General features: G+C 33.0%; 1 protein-coding gene across 1 annotated transcript; it reads right to left on the minus strand.

Moving 5' to 3' along the window:
- Positions 1 to 3,405: 3,405 nt before the first annotated feature.
- Positions 3,406 to 15,933, minus strand: VDAC1_1 (Voltage-dependent anion-selective channel protein 1). Its single transcript, XM_051213519.1, has 5 exons — positions 15,436 to 15,933; positions 15,291 to 15,401; positions 14,927 to 15,258; positions 4,287 to 13,438; positions 3,406 to 4,244 (listed from the first exon to the last, which is right to left on the minus strand). The coding sequence occupies exons 1-4, from the start codon at positions 15,747 to 15,749 to the stop codon at positions 13,347 to 13,349; spliced, it is 849 nt and encodes a 282-aa protein (XP_051069507.1). The 5' UTR covers positions 15,750 to 15,933; the 3' UTR covers positions 3,406 to 4,244; positions 4,287 to 13,346.
- Between the last annotated feature and the right edge of the window lie 4,606 nt (positions 15,934 to 20,539).

Raw genomic sequence — 20,539 nt, forward strand, 5'->3', positions numbered from 1 at the left:
CAAAAATTTTCGACACGAAGCTGTTGTTTTTGTAAGGACTCGTTATTGACACCTGTATTTAGTGATACATTTTGATTTGTAACAAAATTCTTGTTATTCACTCACCAGCATTAAGACCTAAAAAGTCCCAATTAACTACGTTTATTTACGGAGTAAATTGCAGATAAGATTTCAGTTACACATGGTGTATAGATACATTGCTAATTATGCATTGTATTGCCTTACCATGTTGATAAGCTTAAGAAGCCTAGAAAAATAATCAAACTTCACAACAGCCAAAAAGAAATATACTCTTGATTTTACCAACAGAATCTGAAATATTATGTAGAAATTTATTTATCTGTTTCAAATGTTTATTTATATCTAAATCGTTAAGAGATACAATTTAGTCAATTTTTAACAATGCTTCTGTCAGTTATGGTGAACACTCACAAAGAAAATTTTAAGGTAAACGTCATGCTACTGTGAGTAGTGTGATGCATTTTGCAATCACCTAAGTTTGAATCGACTACTATTCAGGTCTGTTATGGAAATAAACAAAAGAAAAAGGATGTACAATCGTTAAAATAAAGGAATCAAACACCATATAAGAGTTCATTTAGTTGCTATAAGTGTCTAAATATAGAACGAAATATTAAACGAATTCAAGAAATATAGATTTTACATTTTCTTTTGATTCCTGTCACTCAGATAAATATAATTTACCAGTAATATCATTTAATGAGAAGATTGCCAACCATTTTCTAGCAGTCTAAACATTCTGAATGTATGTGGCATGTCTAAGTTTATTTTAAAATTCAAAAAGTCTTAAATCATAATGAAAGTAAAGTAAACAGATAAGCTAATAATTAATACACTTCACAGCATCAAATGTATCATTATTGAAATACAGACTAACAGAATCAATAAATAGATTTCATAACTGATTTACTCAAAAAGATCTCCAACTTGAAAAATGATAGTAGGTTAGTTGGAATAATCTATAAGTATAGGGTTCAGTTAAGATTTACTTACCACCAAAAATAGAGCAAAAACAGTTACATGTTGTTATCAAATAAAGTGGGCTTTTCCCAACATAAGCCTTACGTGGCTTTGAAGAATGAATCTAGGTCCTATCAACAAAAAGTTATTAAAGAGATTATTCTGAAAGCTAAATCAGAAAAAAGATCAAATTACATAAATTCATCTGTAAGTGTGGTGGACCAAAGCGCAAGTATAGGAATAGTAATAATAATGTTAAAAAGAACGGACGTACGTAAAAGGAATTTGTCGATAGAAGTATCGAGTATAGAAAGTTATACATAAAATTGATTACAAATGATAACCGACTGCATGTTCATAAGGTGCAAGGTAATCTCATATCATAATTTTGGAACCGTCAGATCCAAAATAACAGATTTTTTCGAATATTATGATGAATGGTTGACCGGAATGATGATCATAATGCCGACTAAAAAAACACGCAACATGTATGTCGGGGATCTAGTAGTGTGACAGGGACTTGAGAGATAACGAGGTGTATGTAGTGAGGCATATGGATTATATATATTGAAAGATAATCAATATAGCAGATAAATTTTAGTAAGCAGGTTAAATAACATTTAAGTCCTAATAACAAGAAATATCTAAGTAAAATGAAACTGTGAAAGGTGTGAATAATGACAAAAAGTAATCAAAAATAGAATCTAAACAAATTATATCACTTGAACGGTGGATATGTTTTGAACTTAAAATAAATTATTTTCTAAGATTATTTCAATCTTCTAAAACACACATGGGTGGCGTGTAACTTAAGGTCAGTTTTAGGTGTGGTATATATATATATATATATATATATATATATATATATATATTCCACGTGTCGATTTCATGTACCTAAGTTTGGGATATACCTAGAGTCTTTTAAACCTGACAGTGTGAAGACTGATGAAAAAATGGTAATGTTACTTGATTCATCCTGTGTCTTCAAGTGAACCATGCTAAGTGATTTGCTGCGGATCGATCATCAATACTTGAAACGATTAACATTATAATAGCAGACGTGAACTAAAGATTAACTGATTTTGAAACGATAAGAGCATTAATCATGACAAACGTAGTAAAAAAATACTGGCCTCCTTGGTAGTCTTAAAAACTGATTAATAACTTAGTCTTATCCGTTCCATGATAATATGTGTACATGTACTAACTAACTTTCCCTAATTTTAGCATTACTGCGATGGTCGTATAACAGATAACCTTGTTCACAACATATTTGTCAAACATATTCTCTGTGTTCTTGCATAGCTGATTAGTAAAAATAATTTCATGGAATAGACTTCATAAGATATATTTACGAATGTCCATAATGCGAATGTATCAAAGCATCTCAAGAATGATTGTTTAGGAGATCATAAGTCTAGTAAATTAGAACAGATGTTGATGACCGATATTACGTTGCTGTGACTGGGAATTGGATAGTTCACAACAGTAGTTAAACTCATTACAGATAAGCGTCCTAAATAATAGACATTTAAACATGTCCTAATTGTTAGTACCTTTTTAATTAAGAGTAGATGGTTATATTTTTGATGACAGGTTTAAATCGATAACATCAAACACAATAAATTTCCATGTTAATTAGTTCAACATAGATGCCACACTACATATATTTGCCTATGTTTCTCTTATTACTGTGAACTATAAAATTCTTTAAGTTACCTTCATAAATGAAACTATAAATATCAGTTTCTAGTTTTATATGAAGAAATACTTTAACTTTGATACGGATACATAAAGAAGCTTTGAATATTTTAGATTAACAAATCATTATTCAAATTGTTTTTATATGAAGAAACGATTTGAAGAATTTCAATTGTTTTCAATGATACAATTATCTTTGTTAATATTATCATCTTTAAAATTATACATTTTATACTTCATTCTATTCTGTAACTATGAATTACATTTAATCGATAATCCATTACTTTTATCAATCATTTAAAAAAAGAACAACAAAAAACTCACGTTATATCTCAATTCTAAGGTCAAAACATTAAACTATATTTTATAATTAATTAAACATTAATATTGTACAACTACAATATTCTTATTACATACACAAAATATCTCATTAATAATTATTTTAAATTTAAATAGAAATTTAAATATTAACCATTTTGTATATTAATTTAAACAAAATTTATTTGGGGGATTTAATAAATCAATATTATTAAATTATCTATCTATAGATAGATGTTAATGATTAAATAGTTGATTAAAACATTTAATTAATTTTATTGTTTTGATTTATTCTAGAAAAAAAGATATAAACTAGTTTAATAGTAGTTATTATAATGAAGTACAGAAAATAACATGAATATTAAAAGGATTTGATTATACTACTTAAATTTATGATATAAGATCAATATTGTCAGAAATTATTACATCAAAGTAATTTTATTGTTAAATAGATTGTTATTAATAAGTTTGACAATTAATTACTTGAGTAAATATTGTCATTTTATTCTATTTGTATTGTTGTTCTACGAATGTTGTCCCAGAGAATACCACGTCGTGCATTATTTGCCGACGCTGGGATTGGTTGGAAAAGGCGGAGAGGTGGTCAGTGTATGACATCGTGTCGTGGTATGAAAGAAAACTGCAAAGGGCTGGCTTCTGTTGATCCTTCTCGACTCTCTGGCTGGGGTCCGAGAGATGGTGCAACACAGTGGCTAGAGACGTTATCAGATATGGCTCAAAATAGAAGCCAGTGGTGATCCTGCTGTAACCTTCTTTTACTTTCTTCATATTAAGTGATTGTAACTTACTCAATTCAAAGATTTCTTCTGATTGTACCTTTCCGTTTCCGCAACTATTATTATTAAAATTACATTAACATACACTAACCTGTAGTCGTTATTGTTCTTTTTTTTCTTATACACAACTTACATTCTTTTTCTCATTGTTTTGTGTGGCGCATATATATCTGGTGCCCCCTTGTACCAGTATTTATGTGTTCAAATAAATAAATAATTAATTACTTGAGCATGCTGTGACTTCTTATGCTAATTAAATTATATAGATCATGAAATGAAGTATGGTGTTGTTTTGGTGATCAATGAACTAAGCTGAAAGCTATTTATTTTTGTATTTGAAGTAAATTTGCTAATAGATTAACATCTTAAATAGAGCAAGAACAAAGATTGATGCAGAATAATATGAATTCATTTTATTTCGTTAGGTTCTCATCAGCTGATTACAACCTAAATTATTTGAAATTCAAATTATTACAGATATTGACATACTTATACATAAGAGGGTGATGAAGGATCAATACATGTGTATGATGATGTAGCAAAGATTCAGATAGAGTTAATGAGCTCATAAAATGTTTGATTCGAATAAATAAATAAAGTTGGAGAGGAAAAGTTCTGGAACATTGAAATAGTGATTAGAACTCATGAAAATAGATTAATGGTTATAAAGAAAATATGAATTGAAATCAATCATTTATGTATGATGTAATTTAAACTTCAGAAAGAGTTGCAATAATGACGCAATAAATAAATAGATAGGAGCAAATGAATAGAAAGGGTGGAGGTTATTGTTACCAGGGTAAAGAAAGATTTATTACTGTCTCTTTTTGTATACATAGATCTGGTTTTAAACGTTTGATTGCTAACGCTTCAGCGAATTTCAAAAGGTTGGGGTTTGATTGTTTGTTAATCACCTTGAAGGACTTCAGTATATCAACTTCATGTCCTGTATCAAGGAGATGTCTTGTGATAGCACTGTTGAATGCGTTCAATCCATTTAATCTTAAACTTTCCGGAATATATTCTTTGAATCGGACGTAGGCTCTCCTTTCTGTTCTACCAATGTAACTGCTTTGGCAGGTACATGTAAATTTGTATACACAGTTGGTGGTAACATGAAAGGGATACCTGTCAGATAAAGAATCACTGAAATCAAAGGAAAGTAAACAGGTCTTCAGCATATTAAATGGCTACATAGCAGTGTTTACCAATTAACATATGAGACCGTAATCCAAGGCATGTAAGTATCTCAACAGACAAGTCAATGTTTATTCAATAGCTAAAAGTTCAAAAGTCGTGATTCTTTAGCTTCACAGCAATCCATGTACTCAGTAAACTAACGGTAATGATGAAATATATCAATGACAAACAAATACCAGAATACTGACATATCCAAAAGCGGAGGAGGTCTGTTTGTAGTAAATTTGAAAAATATTGACATATTACTACACGGAAATGATACACATGATGTTAGTCTTAGATATTATGAACGAATGATTCCAGAAATTTATGTATGTATTATAGTATTTTTCCAAACTGAGCCACCGAAGGTAAGGATAAGACGAAACAGTACGGTTAAGAATATCAAAAGAAGAGTAATTTTCACTGGATTTATTTACACTTTTTACTAATTAATTCCAACAAAATTTAGCTTCAACTATTGGTGTTCATTTATACTTTTTAACTAATAGACTTAACCGTGAATAAATACTACTTTCACAGCAGATGTTACTCTATTCAATATCTATCTCTTCAATAACAATGCGGAATGACATCGTTTTCACTAAACAACTTCATTTACTTTGGTAATTCATTTTCAATGAAAATCATGAGTTCTATAAATTTGACTGGTTCTTATCTTTAATCGATAATACAAACTGACAACAGAATAACTAATTTTCATATTTCTGTTCTCTAATAATTCAACAACGTACTATTTTCGTGAAAACTAAATATACTTGACAGTCACTTGTCAGAAAAAAATCACTATGCTAGAATGAATTCCGAAAATTAGTTGATTTGTAGATAATGGATACAAATCTATGCTGGTTCATTTTCTTTTCATATTTAAAGTTATCCAGTGATGTTTTGTAAATCAATAAAGAATCAAATTTATCTGAAATCTTTCCAAACATTGACTATGTAAATTTAGGAAAAGAGATGTTATGAAACAGATGAAAACCATTAACAAAATCAGAAGTTCAGTGATGTTATTTACAAGTTGAAGTAAAATATTGAAGAGATCGATCCCAAACAGTATTCAGTGCTTATTTCCTGAATAGTGTTACAACCAACCAACCGTTAGTCTCATTCAGTACCGTGACTCTGACCAGAGTCTATCTAACGTATGTCTCATGCTCTGGTACTGATTTGTCAATTTTACTTTTACTAGCAGTTATATATAAATATTCAGTTAAACAATTATACTTATTCGTACTGTTTGGGATCGATCTCTTCAATATTTTACTTCAACTTGTAAATAACACCACTGAACTTCTGATTTTGTTAATGGTTTTCATCTGTTTCATAACATCTCTTTTCCTAAATTTACATAGTCAATGTTTGGAAAGATTTCAGATAAATTTGATTCTTTATTGATTTACAAAACATCACTGGATAACTTTAAATATGAAAAGAAAATGAACCAGCATAGATTTGTATCCATTATCTACAAATCAACTAATTTTCGGAATTCATTCTAGCATAGTGATTTTTTTCTGACAAGTGACTGTCAAGTATATTTAGTTTTCACGAAAATAGTACGTTGTTGAATTATTAGAGAACAGAAATATGAAAATTAGTTATTCTGTTGTCAGTTTGTATTATCGATTAAAGATAAGAACCAGTCAAATTTATAGAACTCATGATTTTCATTGAAAATGAATTACCAAAGTAAATGAAGTTGTTTAGTGAAAACGATGTCATTCCGCATTGTTATTGAAGAGATAGATATTGAATAGAGTAACATCTGCTGTGAAAGTAGTATTTATTCACGGTTAAGTCTATTAGTTAAAAAGTATAAATGAACACCAATAGTTGAAGCTAAATTTTGTTGGAATTAATTAGTAAAAAGTGTAAATAAATCCAGTGAAAATTACTCTTCTTTTGATATTCTTAACCGTACTGTTTCGTCTTATCCTTACCTTCGGTGGCTCAGTTTGGAAAAATACTATAATACATACATAAATTTCTGGAATCATTCGTTCATAATATCTAAGACTAACACTAGGTATATCATTTCCATAGAATTATAGAAAGATATGGACTGGCATAATATAAGTTTATCAAGATTTCAGCTACCTTATATGAATAGGCAATGAGCAACTTATATCTTACATCAAAATATCTAGGGTACTCTTCTCAATTATTGAACTTTTTGTATACTATATTATGATGTGGTTTAGTCTGGAATCAAATAATCTTTCATAATCGGCTTAACTCGTAACTAGGGATAATTAAGTTAAATTTATTTTTTATCAGAATGGGGGTTGTAGTTATTGTGGGATCGTAGTAACTTTAATAGCTGAATTCATGAGTCAGTGTAAACTAGACCACCATTGAAAACGTGGAATCACTGAACGGTCGTTTTGTCTGTTGGATGCCGGCTAAGTGGTCTATAGGATAAGCGTTCGTGCGCGAGTCCGGAGATCCTGAGTTCGAGTGCATGATTGTGGGTGCCTACTGCTGAGGAGTTTCATCCTAGGATGAAACGGTCGTCCAGTGCTTACAGGTTTTCAATGGCGGTGTAGCTTAGATCGACTCAACTACTACAATTTATTTTTATCCAGTTAGTACGTTTCATTCGTGGATGAATATGCTTCGAAGATACTTATGATTAAAAACCGTCAGCATACTTGTGTTATTATTTTCATGAAAGAATCAAATGAAGTTGTAAAAACCAATTGATGGTCGAAACATCGAATACCATTTTGATAATTAATCAACATACTGAACTCTGTATTTGTACGTCGGGAATACACTTGCGGATTTATTTAAAGATAAACTAAATCATAAAATCGACACAATAACTAGTCACCGTCAAGAGTGAAGAGCTTCAGGTCCTGAATAAAAAAATCTACCCTGTTGTTTGACTTGTTGAAAGATCTATGCTTGAGCTGGTGTTGACTGATGTAGATCGTTTGGTAAAATTTCAGCTGCCAAATTCTATATAAGTCCATCGAAACGTATACGCATTTAGTTGAAGGTATACCCTCCCGCTCAAGTAAAGTGGTTCAAATGAAATATTTATGTAATGTTGATGAAAATGATTTGGGATTAATAAACAGTTTGCTTGTATTGAATTAAATTTCTACTGTAATTGAATGGTTTCGGCGTGATACTGTTTAAATAATTATGTTCAAAATAATAGATCTGACACTGAGTTATTTTTTATCTATTAAACAATGACTAGTATACTTTTAAAAGTTAAATTTAAGATGCAATTAGTATAGATGATTTGTAAACATACAAGATGATGACTTTCTAATTTGAATTACAAAATAGTTGAACTACCTCTGCCGTGTGTCAAAAAATATTTTTAAGGTCATGGAATACAATAACGTACACTTTTGAACTTGTATATTTATCAAATTTACATGATTATAAATTTTTATCACATGATATTATTATATATGGGTTGCTTCTTACTTATTATTGAAACAAGGAACCACTGCAGTTCCTACGACATGAAGTAAAAACACGGAAGAGTTATACAAGTGAAGATTTATTCATCCCAAAACACGACTCTATTCGAAAATACACTCATTTGTATATTGATTGGTACATCTATTTGATTATTAATTAGGGGAAAGTCACATGAAAAATACCCAGAATTATAACAAATCACATGCTGCATATCGTGCTTAGCATAGTTCATGTCAAATTAATATAGGAATATCATATCTTGAATAGACACCACGCTAAAATAAATTAATTTTATACTGAGTAAAACATCACACTGGAAAATAAAACAAATATTACACTAAATAATATTCAAGTGGAAATATACTCCACGTTGTCACGCCGACTATATGTATCTTAGGTCGGAATAACGGTCGAGCTTACGTTCATGTAGTCATTAAAACTGTCATGCTATGATGAAATTTTTATTTAAAAGAAATTAGAGTATTCTGTGAATTTGACTGTGACTATAATTCTTATTCACCATGTCAGACTACGTCATAACGGACATGTGCATCAAATCCTGGGATGAAGTAGACCGTTAGTGAGTAATAGAGGAAGGTTTCAGACTAAGTCTAGTTTTGGTAGTTGTGCTGTAAACCATGTTTTGACACCTAAATGACTGTAATCTTCAGTCTTGAAACAATATCGTTTGCCCTATGTTAGTTAAGTCTTACTGGCCTATGGTTTGTCGGACCGCGTTAATTCATACTGAATTAAAAACGGAATGGTGAACAAGAATCACAATGAGTAAACAACGTAATTTTGTCTTTTCACCACGTTATATCAGCTATGATGTTCATAATACTCAAAGAGAAGAATGGTGTGGCAATGATTAAATCGTGTAAACTATTCAATGTTGAGTGAAGAGGAAAATTCTATTTACGCGTGAACTATCACAAAAGTATAGTAAATGCCTTACATGGAACATTCATCCACACTTCCGGACAGTAAGAATTCAAAAATGTAAAAGATTCGGATGTGTTAACAAGTGCCTACACGCACTACCTCTTCGAAAACGCATTTCAGACTATCAGCCTAAGATCACAAAATGTAACCACCACATAGACATTAAGAGCTTTGATGTTAATAAACTCAGATCTTCGCTCATCTTTCTTTGTCATAAATATTCACCAATTTAAGCGACATTTTGACTTCAATATCTGTGACCAGTTATCAACTAACTGTATATCTTATACGCACAAGATTAACAGGAAAGTCATTCGCTTTCATTAACATTATATATTCACAGTACAGGAGCTATAGAAATGTGTCAACAACAGATTTCTCCGAATTCCATAATCCTCCAAATTAACTAGTTCATTTAAATAATTTTGTTAAGTATAAGAAAATCAAATACCTAACGAATTCCACTGTCTGTCAAATCAATGTATACTTAAGTAGAATTGTTTTATGAAGAAAAAGTTAGTTCACATGAAACTATACTTCATATCTGGCATTTTCTTCTATAGGGTTTGTTTAAAGTAGAGTATTCTACTTAAATTATTATTGATCATTTTGTTTGGTCTATAAAATTGTCAAATGTTAACAAAATTTTGTTTACAACAGAAAACGAAATGAAAGGACACAAAAAGGTCAAGTAAATCAATAAAATGTAGACAGTATCAGTGCTATATAAAAATTAGATTATATGGCCACCGTTTGTTACTATTTGACCTAGAAAAATAGACTAAAATGATGGCTTAGAAAACCCCATTATATGCGTCGATTGGCTACTCAACTGTTTTTTTTACGGATCGTAATTTAGTTATTACATGGAATTTATTGCTGTAGTAACAATAAAACTACATTATATTACTTAATGACAGCTGACTTCAGTATGCTTAATTCTAAATTTCATCTAGCGACTTTTCAATATATCTACTAAATTACTTGACTGGACATCATAACGGACTTTGATTGCATTTGTGTGGTTGATAAAAGTAACTTGAAGTGACGAACCATGCTTTTTTTATTTTAATCGGAACATGGTTGAGATCCCGATTATGCTGCTACATAGACTTAGTTCGTAGTTAAAACGGGATTTCAAGACGGTCTTAAAAGCTCTGATATTGAGGAATGGAGTTTTTGATTTATTAAGAACCTACGTCTTATCGAAGGTGCTATCATGCTTCATTGATAACGACTAACAATTAAAGGGCGTTAGGAATTGACCTTACGTCGACTACCACGGATTGTTTAGTACCAAATAAAAATGACAGTATGAAATTATCCCGTCTGGCATCGTACAAATCAAAATTGGTTGATGCTTATCAATGAGCGATAAGAAGTGTTCACTTCTTATCGCCCTGTAAGCTATTCACATATCAAAAGATTCATAAGGAGAACTTTAGTTCGATTAATCTTCATCAGTGCCCAAGGTTTATTTTCGTGCAGTTCTACTCAACACATATAAAGCCTCTTATGTTCAGCCCGTTTCATTAGTCAAACTTTCGAACTACATCTGTATCATGTAGCAACCGGGTTCGAGTTTTAGTGCAATAGAATTTACTATAAGGAAGTTAATGGTTCCTAACACTTGTGCGTACTTGCATCAATTTTCAGTAAATTGCTCTCGGACACGAAATAACCCAAGTTTTAGCTGGTCAGATTTTATAGAACTTATTTGAAAGTTATTCATGGACATGAAGTGGCAGTATCTTTTATTTCCTATCACAGTTTGTGTATTACAATGCACCTTAGGAATTGAATTTATATATAGCTTCATACTCTTAGAAATGGATTTTGGGGAACTATTTGTTGAAGTTTCTCCGTATGTTTCCATTTATATATACTCTTTCAGAGGTTTTAGTTACATACTGTGGTGAGCTATGACTATAACTAGCGATGCCGTATTTATGGGTATCGATTAGTCTTATCATACACCAGGAGTTATATGAGGCTTCAGGTCATATTAGCTAACATGGACTAAATATCACTTTATATGTAATAGGGTTTTTAGACTGTATTAACTGGAAAATAAGTTGGTATCAATATACATATTAGTATATGTATCCAAGTAGTAGAGAATACACACAAGCAAATCAAATAATTAAACAAGTCATTGCTGATTACCATGACAGCTGAAGTAGGTGAATTGATTTCGACGTTCTCTACTCATTAATTACTAACTGCTAGATTGCAGCTAATTCCACTCCATTTCGTCTGTTCATATTATTTGAATTATTTCAGAGGAGTGCAATGCTAGAAAGGTGATGGCATGCTTTGTGCAATTCTGAAAACGTATGAAATTATGAAGATTAATCATAAGATAGCTTCCACAATACATATGAAACTCCAACACTTGTCAAGAAACCAGAATGACTTAATTATAGTATGCATACAGTTTTTATTATGGATTGACATCTATAGGAGGAACAGTGAAAGCCAGAGTTTTGGAAAAATTTAGATTTAACCAACTCCCACGAAAATATGGACCACTGTTTTGCTATTTGGTGATGCAAAGTGAACTGCAAGAAATAAAAGATTCGACTTCTTTGTGGGGCTGTGCACGTCCTATTTTCAAATCCGAAGATGGTTATATAATGTTCTAAGGTTTCAAAGTTTCCTGTAATCCAAACACATTATCGACAAAAAGTTCCCGGAAGTATATCTGACTAGATTATCTGCCATATAAAAAATTGTTTCTCATTAGCTTTTTTGTAGTTTTACATCACAGACTAATTTGTTAGATGACCAATGAAAGTCTGGTGGTGGACAGCTGTTCCGTAAGACTATGGGACTTCGGAGAGTTTGGCACTAGTGACTTCACCAGAAACCGAAATCACTTTGACAGAACTACTTGGATTTCTCGAAGAGAACCGTCCTTTAGATTGTCATTAAAAAGACTTGGATAGTGTTTTGGAACTAGTTGGCTCAACAGTGTGACGAAAGTAAACACGAGATATTATAAATGTGAGCAGCCACTGCTTCGTTACTTGTGAATGCTAGATGATCTTTTGTAATGATATCAGACACTGGAGAAATATTAACCAAAGCTAGATAGACCACTACTATTGTTACGGTTATTCCACCCTTTAGACTACCTAATCTCCCATCCTTTTCCACTCATTCATGTACATTATGGGTTTAGATGTGATTAACATACTTAAGGATAGCTGTAAGATGCATCTTAGCTCTAGACGTCTTTTCAAAGCACTAGTTATGCTTCTTAAAATCCGACTTATGCCCATTCAAATTTACAAGTACTGGGATATTGTATCACTCAATGTATTCTTGCATGTTGGATCAAGGTTAAACAATGAACATAACACTGGTCATTAAGAAGTGAAATATTACATTCCTACAGGAGCCTAGCCATGTCTTCAAGTTTTATAAGGGCATATTATTGCATTTAGTCTCAAATTACTTTAATCTAGATAAAACTTGACAAAAGCTGACGTCATCGCCCTCTACGCTTATGCATCTTAAATGAGTTAACTGCATGTAATAAGGTAACACAAATATTTGGTAATCTTTGGATAAAGATTTTCTACATCGAGGAAGCTGAAATCCGGAGATACTACCAGGACACAATACATTTTAATTTACTTCAAACGATGTGCAGCTTAACACGAAGGAAAACTCGTGAGATTTTAGGGAAAGCATACATCTAAGGACGTTAGCAATTGACGTATTAAGTTAGATGAGGAAGACGGCGTAGCGCAACAGAGGGTTCGGATAACACAAAACACGAAGGTCGCTACATTTTGTTTCGTTTGGTAGAACAGAATGAATTCAGTCATATACTTCGGAACAGAGACAAGTCGATCACTTTACAAGTGTAATTAAACCAGTGTTAAAATCTAACAGGGGTGCAAGCACCGGTCTAAGCATAATTAAACCTAGAGATAGACAACCATGTTTATGTTACGATCCAAACTTGAACATGATGCCGTATTTTTGACCTCCATTCTCCAAATTTTTCCCATCAAATTGAGTGCACAATGCCAAACACGCATCTGGAAGTAAAAAAGAATCCAGTTTAAATCGTTACTAATTGACTTAATACCTAGTTCTATGAAAAATTAGATAGGGAGAGTGAAATTAAATATCAAATGTCAACAACGTCAAATGAAAAAGATTAGAGTGAACTTTGTAGGATGTGGTGAAATTTAGATACATAAATAAATTAACGATAAGAGATGTTGATAAACGAACTGATCAAAGTGAATTAGTTACGATCGATAATAGGTAGATCTTATGTGATGCACATCTTGAATAAACAAGGAACAGCTTAGCGAGATGGTAAAACAGTAAAGCGCAAATACAGGTATCAGTGGTAAAAAGTAAATTAGTGTCGTTGTAAAGAGCATGTTACATTTAGTATACCATTCCATAGGATTAGAAATGACTCAATAAAAACTTGTATTGAAACCGTAGCATGGTGGTTCAGGGGACTGACTTCTAGGATCAAAACCTCACGCACCTATTATAATTTGAGAAACCACGTAATATAATGAGTCCTCACACTCAGTATGACTCATACCTAACTACCTGGTGAATGAGTTGATTTATCATGCGCATTAGTACCCGGACCTAGTTATCTGTGATAATGATCGAACTGGGAGATGTGTTGATTCATTGAACCAAGAATTTAAAAGTTACATGAAATGGGTTACTGGCACAGATATGTAAAAAAAATTCACGGAGCGCTAAAGATAGGATCATGAGGGTCTCTAAGCTTTGGAAAGTAAAAAAAGTTACTCGACTGGATCGATGAAGTTGATTTTGCGTTAATAAAATCAATTTTCGTTGACTAGTGGATTAACAGACTTGATAATAATGCTGACTCGCAACCTAACCGTTCTGAAGTCTTAGTTTGATTCAACTACCAATAGGCGCAGGCTGAGATAGTATCTCGCCGTGCACATTTTGACTGCTTGGAGTTGGGTTATGATTCCAGAAAATGACTGACTAATTACCCAACGGATTTACAATACATGACCAATACGGTCGTTAAATAACTTTAACAAATGACTATTCATCATTAGATAGACTGTACCTAATGCCATTTTATTTCTTTCCTGATAATACCAGGTTCGTTTTATCGTGAGTCAACACTGATTGTTGGCATGTTTAATCTTTGTCAACCAACTTGGGGGGGCAGTACTTGTTAGTGTATGTTAAGACTTGGCCATATCATATTACTTCATATCATTTATCATAAATAAGCATAATCTATGGTGCACACTGGTTTTATTGACTGATATGAGGGAAATGCATAGGCCGAAATCTTCATGCATATCAAGGATGCTCTTACTCTGTAAAGTTTTCCTAACGAACTATACAAAATACTCCTTCAGTATGTGTGTACTAGCCTAATTACTGAAGTCTTTAGCAACAGCACAATGCGACATGACATGTGTAAATACTAATCTACGTAAAAAGAAATAATTATAGACGCTGAGTACCAAGATTTGTGACAGATGTTTCTATATAAATTATACCTGAGTTTAATTTAAGCTTGTAAGCCAGTCCAACTACGCAATGTTGGTCTATTTTGACTTTTACTTTCCCAGTAGGAGAGGTTTTATAACGAAGAGCTGCACCAAATGACGTCTCACGAGTGTCTGGTCGCCAACCAACACGGAAACCTAGTTTCATGTCTTTGAATTTTTGAAAGACGCTCAAGTCAACATCCGAATGCCCGGTGAGTGTAGCATGCACTTGCACATCAGACTGCTTAAAGTTGATTGCATAAACATTTTTGCTAATTTCTGACTTCTCACTGTCAACCACGGCTTGTGCGCCAATGCGAAATGCAGGATAATGGGGGATGCTAAAGAGAATAATGTCAGAATGAGAACATACGGCAATACGAGTGATCCGGTGATCAGAGGATATTTTGATTTGAAATTCATATCCAGATTAGCATTGAAATATTCATTCTTGAACTTATTTTTTAGCAACAATGACTTAGCTCTGAATAATTAGGTTTGAGGATTTGTCTACTTACCCTGAATCAGGCTCCATTGTAGTTATCACATTATGAGATAAGTCCTCATGGAATTTCTTGTCGACTTCTAACTCACTTGTCATTAGCCATTTAGAATCGACTCTTGTCTTTAAATGAACTCCTGGGGCAGCTTTTAACTTCGACTCTAAGAAACCAGAAACTCTTCCAGCATTTGTGTCGTGTTTGCCACCACATGTCACGGAGATATCATTCTCAGTTTTGGTTTTGAACTCAAAGTTAAGATACCCGAAGCTGAAGTTCTTGTCAAAAATATCACGGGCCGACTTTCCTAAATCGCCAAAACTTGCCACCATTTTTTAAATGGACCTGTTATCCCGCTAGTATCACGACTTATCAATGTCTTATAGATAAACCTACACAGAATAATTCAAATCAAATGCACATTTGACTGTTAACAATATATGCTTATTGGTAAATTTTATCTTCATTACATTTATGATCAATGAATGTCGCCTTACTATAGCGTAAACATCTTTTGGGTTACTCCAGTCAACAAAAATAAACTCATCAGGTATAAACGAGTAGATTGATGCAAATGACGTATCAAGAGTAATATAGACGACTGGCCAGCCGCAAGGTATCACGAAACAAAAATACCCAAAAATCAAAGGGATGGAACCACTTATACGTATCATCTGACGAAATGGATGGGGAGAGATAGGCTTTTGTGCAGCTTCATGTCGAAGGAGGTACATACTAGTTTGAATATCATAGACTAAGGCACCTGAAAGTACACAATTACCGTTATGGGGTTGTTAAATTGCCAACGTATATATCCAAACCCACTAACTTTCCTATTTATACTCCCACCGAATAACTCCTGACTAATCGCTTCAACTTGTGGCATTGGCATCATGAAGTTTTTCCTCCCCTCTCAAAATCGAAGGGGTTCACCCTTCTTAACTGGAGAAAGGTATGGTAGTACAAGAATATAGAAAGGTAGCGATTCAAAGGCTTCCAACCATAGAACAGCTTCTTTGTTCTTAACAGTTGTGAAGTTCAAAGAAAGAGTTGTAAATGAGTCCCTACGCAACTATCTGCTAAATAACTCCATGGTTCCTGGTTAACGGAATAGTTTTCTCCCTAGCGTATCACGAAATGTAAACCTGGAGGCCATATTTTTAGATGATCTGCGGCTTACTCGAGATTGGAATGATATGGCGTAGAGGTTAATACCTGTCGTGGATTGCCTTCTTAAGGTATTCGGGGACTTTGGCTAGTCCGTTGATCATATGAAACAAACGTGATTTAAGTGAAAAAAACGGTTTAGTAAGCGCAGGTTGGAAGGAACAGAGTGCGAACGCTGGCACATGGATCAGTACACGCATGGGCTTAAACATTAGCCATTCTTGACATTGAAAATGCTAGAAAACCCGTAACGATCAGTGACCTATTGTCCAACGTGGAAATGATTCAGCCTAATAGATGATTTGTCTAGGGTTCAGTAGATTTTCACTGTCCATACCAACCTATGGGCTACCTGAAATAGCCCTCAACTTTTCTGCCTGTTCAGAACAGAAGGATTAGGGACTTTTGAGTCATATCGATGTGTCCTATCGTTGATGTTCGTATTCATCCTTACTGATCTTTTATATTTTATAGTATCAAACCACACTGCAGAGCACATTTATTAGACATAAGTCAGAGACGAACTAATACCAAAACCCGCGTAAACGTTGGTGCAGTTAGAGTCGATCATTTATGGAACTCTTTACCAGATGCTGTAATAACGGAATTTTATACAGAGGCTTTCGAAAATAGGTTGAAAGTTATTTATTTTCACAATCAAAACGCACTCCTGCTGAATGGATACATAAAACAAAAAACCAATAGTCTACCAATCCTTCCAAGTTAGGTTCGAAGTTTGATTAATTAGTATTGAATATTAACACGAAAATGTTTTGCATATGGTGAACTTACGTGAATCATTATTTTTATACCAATGACTTCTTATAATCATTGACATTTATGGTGGTTCTACGGGCTTCGTCCAAGAAAGGTTTATAATTCCGGTTTTATAACAAGTCTGAAAAAACTCAAGTAGGAGCGCAACTTTGTCCCAATCGCTGTACGGATTTCGGCATAATATCGGTATTGAAGCATTTGGCGGACTAGTAGGCCTGACGTACTATAGTTGATTCCTTGTGACATGAGTACTCAGTTTATATAATCTTATGTCGAAGTCGAATAATCGTTTACACTGGCCCTCTATGGCAGTCACGGATACTGTTTTTTGAGAACCTCTGAAAAACAAACGCTGAATTAAGGAAGGAATAATATACTTGATATAAGGATGAAATCGCTACACAGTTACTTCTGCTGAATGGCCAAGACATATATTCCCTGTTATACATTCTTACTGAATTTATCGGACCTTTAAGTTCCAAATCAACCATTTGACACTCAGTGAAAACAATCCAATTAAGTTTATTTTCAGCCTTAAAGATTGCATAGTTAGAGTGTAGTGTTATTCTACAGTCACTAGACCACTCTTCTGTTAGAATAAACGCCGAAAGTATTCGATACCAATTCAAGTGGGGTGATCACTCACTGGTCACCAGCAGATTACTTAGAATCCTCTGTGTACTGTTTGTCTGCAAGATAAATCCAAAAGGAAATACAAACAAGCACTCACCATCATTTGCTGAGATAATGTAATCAACTGAGTTGGATGCAGCACATTTAGTGAGGAACAATGATTTACAATTAGCTTGAAACAAATGCTGTACAGCGAATTACAAAACACAGTCACCAATAATTGGGCCAGGTAAAAGTCAGTTGAGTAATTAAGCAATGAGTAATTACCACATTCCTGTAATTTTTACTTCCTATGTAGTACATCTTAATCATGCTGAAGATATGGATTTTCAAGGAAAGAAGTTTCATGAGACCAAACAATGTTTAAAAGTATGAACACCCCAACTCCACTGTTGGGAGTCATGTAGGATTCAGCATTCATAGATTCGATAGTCCTTGCATGACCGTCTACCTGTTCATATACCGACATAATTGATTAGCTTCTAGACAATGTACAGTGACGAAGGTTTAAGGGTTTAATAATTAAATGAACGGTCTGTTAGTTAATTAAGACACTAAATAAGTCCCACCAGGCTTTTAAGATGTAAAAAGGTATTCAGTAATTGCGAAACGTTATTTTACAGCAAAAACAATACCAAAGTTCCGACAAGAATTCGTGAACCATTTTCAGAATATGGTTGTCAGTAGAATAGATCTTAAAATGTCTTCACTATATTCCAAAGGAATTAATAAAATAAATATTTCTGGTCTCATTATTCCAGCACTATTTTTTTTATTCAATCATGATGTAAATCTTGAGTTTGAAATATCGGGTTTGATACAGCTAAACAATATCAATAATATCACTGAAGTAACTATGTTGACAGCCTTGTAAATCAACCACAAGACCTCCAGGCGCAGGTGCTTCACTACTGCCCATGAAGAATAAGAGGCTCTTAAACATAGTAGAATTCGACCATATCATAGCACTTGGTCGTCGCTATTACAAAATTTCCCGAAATTTCATTCTACCAACGTCCGAAATTGAGATAAGTGCGGAGCACTCAACAGCCAAACAACCACGAATCGTTACGTATTTTGCTATCAAACTACAGGTGAAAAGTTTTCCAAAAATAGACTTGACAAATCATCACACACTAATATATTATAGTAAGGTTCGATGAACAGTGATGATTAATATTTTTGGCTGTATAAATTTGTACAAATGCATTTTCAGCTTTATGAATGTGCCGTTGACGTCTAAACGCTTTGATGACCAAATCTTGCTTGGTTTACAGTTTGTAAACACTTACTTTCCCAGAAGAGCGGAAACTGAATCCCTGAAATACTTGAGTGTGTATTTTTATAAAGTTGGTAGTGATTATACAAGGATAAACTCTAGAAGTGTTAATTTGGTACAACATCCATAAAGTTCCCAAGACAACTACCAAAAAATATTTATATTAGCATTATTAGGAACTGTTTGGTTATATTATAGTCCCTATTGTTTGGCACCCATACCTTCACCTTAGCTGGATAAGAATATGTTCAGTGTTATTTTTGGGGTGATACAAATTTTAAGAAACATCAGAATTATCAACTGTTTTCAATGTTATAGACTCTGGGATACCTAAAACTGTTGGTGAAAAAGATTATCAATCTGCCGCAAAGCAATATTTGTTATCAGTCATTTTTTGTGTTCACGTTGGATAGTACATTTCAGCAACTGGTTTATTCAGCTGTTGTGTCTATAAAGAACCAAGAGTCACTTAGGATTCTGCTTACGTAATCTAGTTCGTTTGTATCTACGTCAGAGCTACGGCAACATCCGTTAGGCAGTAAAGTAGTCAGTTTATTTCTGAAGTCCTAAAAGTCATAGGAGTTCATCCTATAATATTGTTCTAAAATTTTTGAAAATATCTTATTTTGATTAGTTTTCTCCACTTAAAATTTGCTCGATGTGCTTATGGCTTTGTGATCTATCCTGTCCGCTAATGAACTGTAGTTGCCGCCTCTCATTGCCTTCGAATTTTAAACACCATTGAGATTTATATTATAACAGTTATCGAGGTGATAGATGAACGAAGCAAAACCTCTACATTAACACTTTCTTTTGTTAATTTTATTTAGGGAATTTGACATTATGTAAAACTGATCATATTGCTTTTACCGCTTACTGGTAAGATTACTATAGAATACACATCTGATTGCGAGACAAATGGTGAGAATCCCGAAACCAGATAACGAGATTTGTTTAAAATTTTGGAAATAGTCTGGGAAACACAATAAACTATAGGCTAATAAATAATCCTGATCCTTTTATGTTCAACCATTAGTAAGCTCATTAAAGACACACGCAACAGAAATATATTTCCGACAACAAAGTACAAAGAAATAAAATCATAAGATGTTTAATGAGTTACAAAGTATATCATTAAAATATTATCGAAATATGATCAAAATGTAATAAACAGTATAGTGAATGGGTAAGTCATTCAATATTAAGTATTGAAGGGTGACTTAAATATCGGAAACAGGATACAGATGTGAAGACCCAACGGATTAC

Source organism: Schistosoma haematobium, chromosome 3 (assembly GCF_000699445.3).
Source record: "Schistosoma haematobium chromosome 3, whole genome shotgun sequence".
NCBI classification, from domain to species: domain Eukaryota; kingdom Metazoa; phylum Platyhelminthes; class Trematoda; order Strigeidida; family Schistosomatidae; genus Schistosoma; species Schistosoma haematobium.

Bases quoted from the DNA above. Each gene is read 5' to 3' on its own strand.
- VDAC1_1 (XM_051213519.1), bottom strand. From the start codon at position 15,749: ATGGTGGCAAGTTTTGGCGATTTAGGAAAGTCGGCCCGTGATATTTTT. The intron at 15,402-15,435 runs GTAAGTAGACAA...CTAATTATTCAG, and splicing joins ACAATGGAGCCTGATTCAGG to AGCTAAGTCATTGTTGCTAA. The intron at 15,259-15,290 runs GTATGTTCTCAT...TATTCTCTTTAG, and splicing joins ACCGGATCACTCGTATTGCC to CATCCCCCATTATCCTGCAT.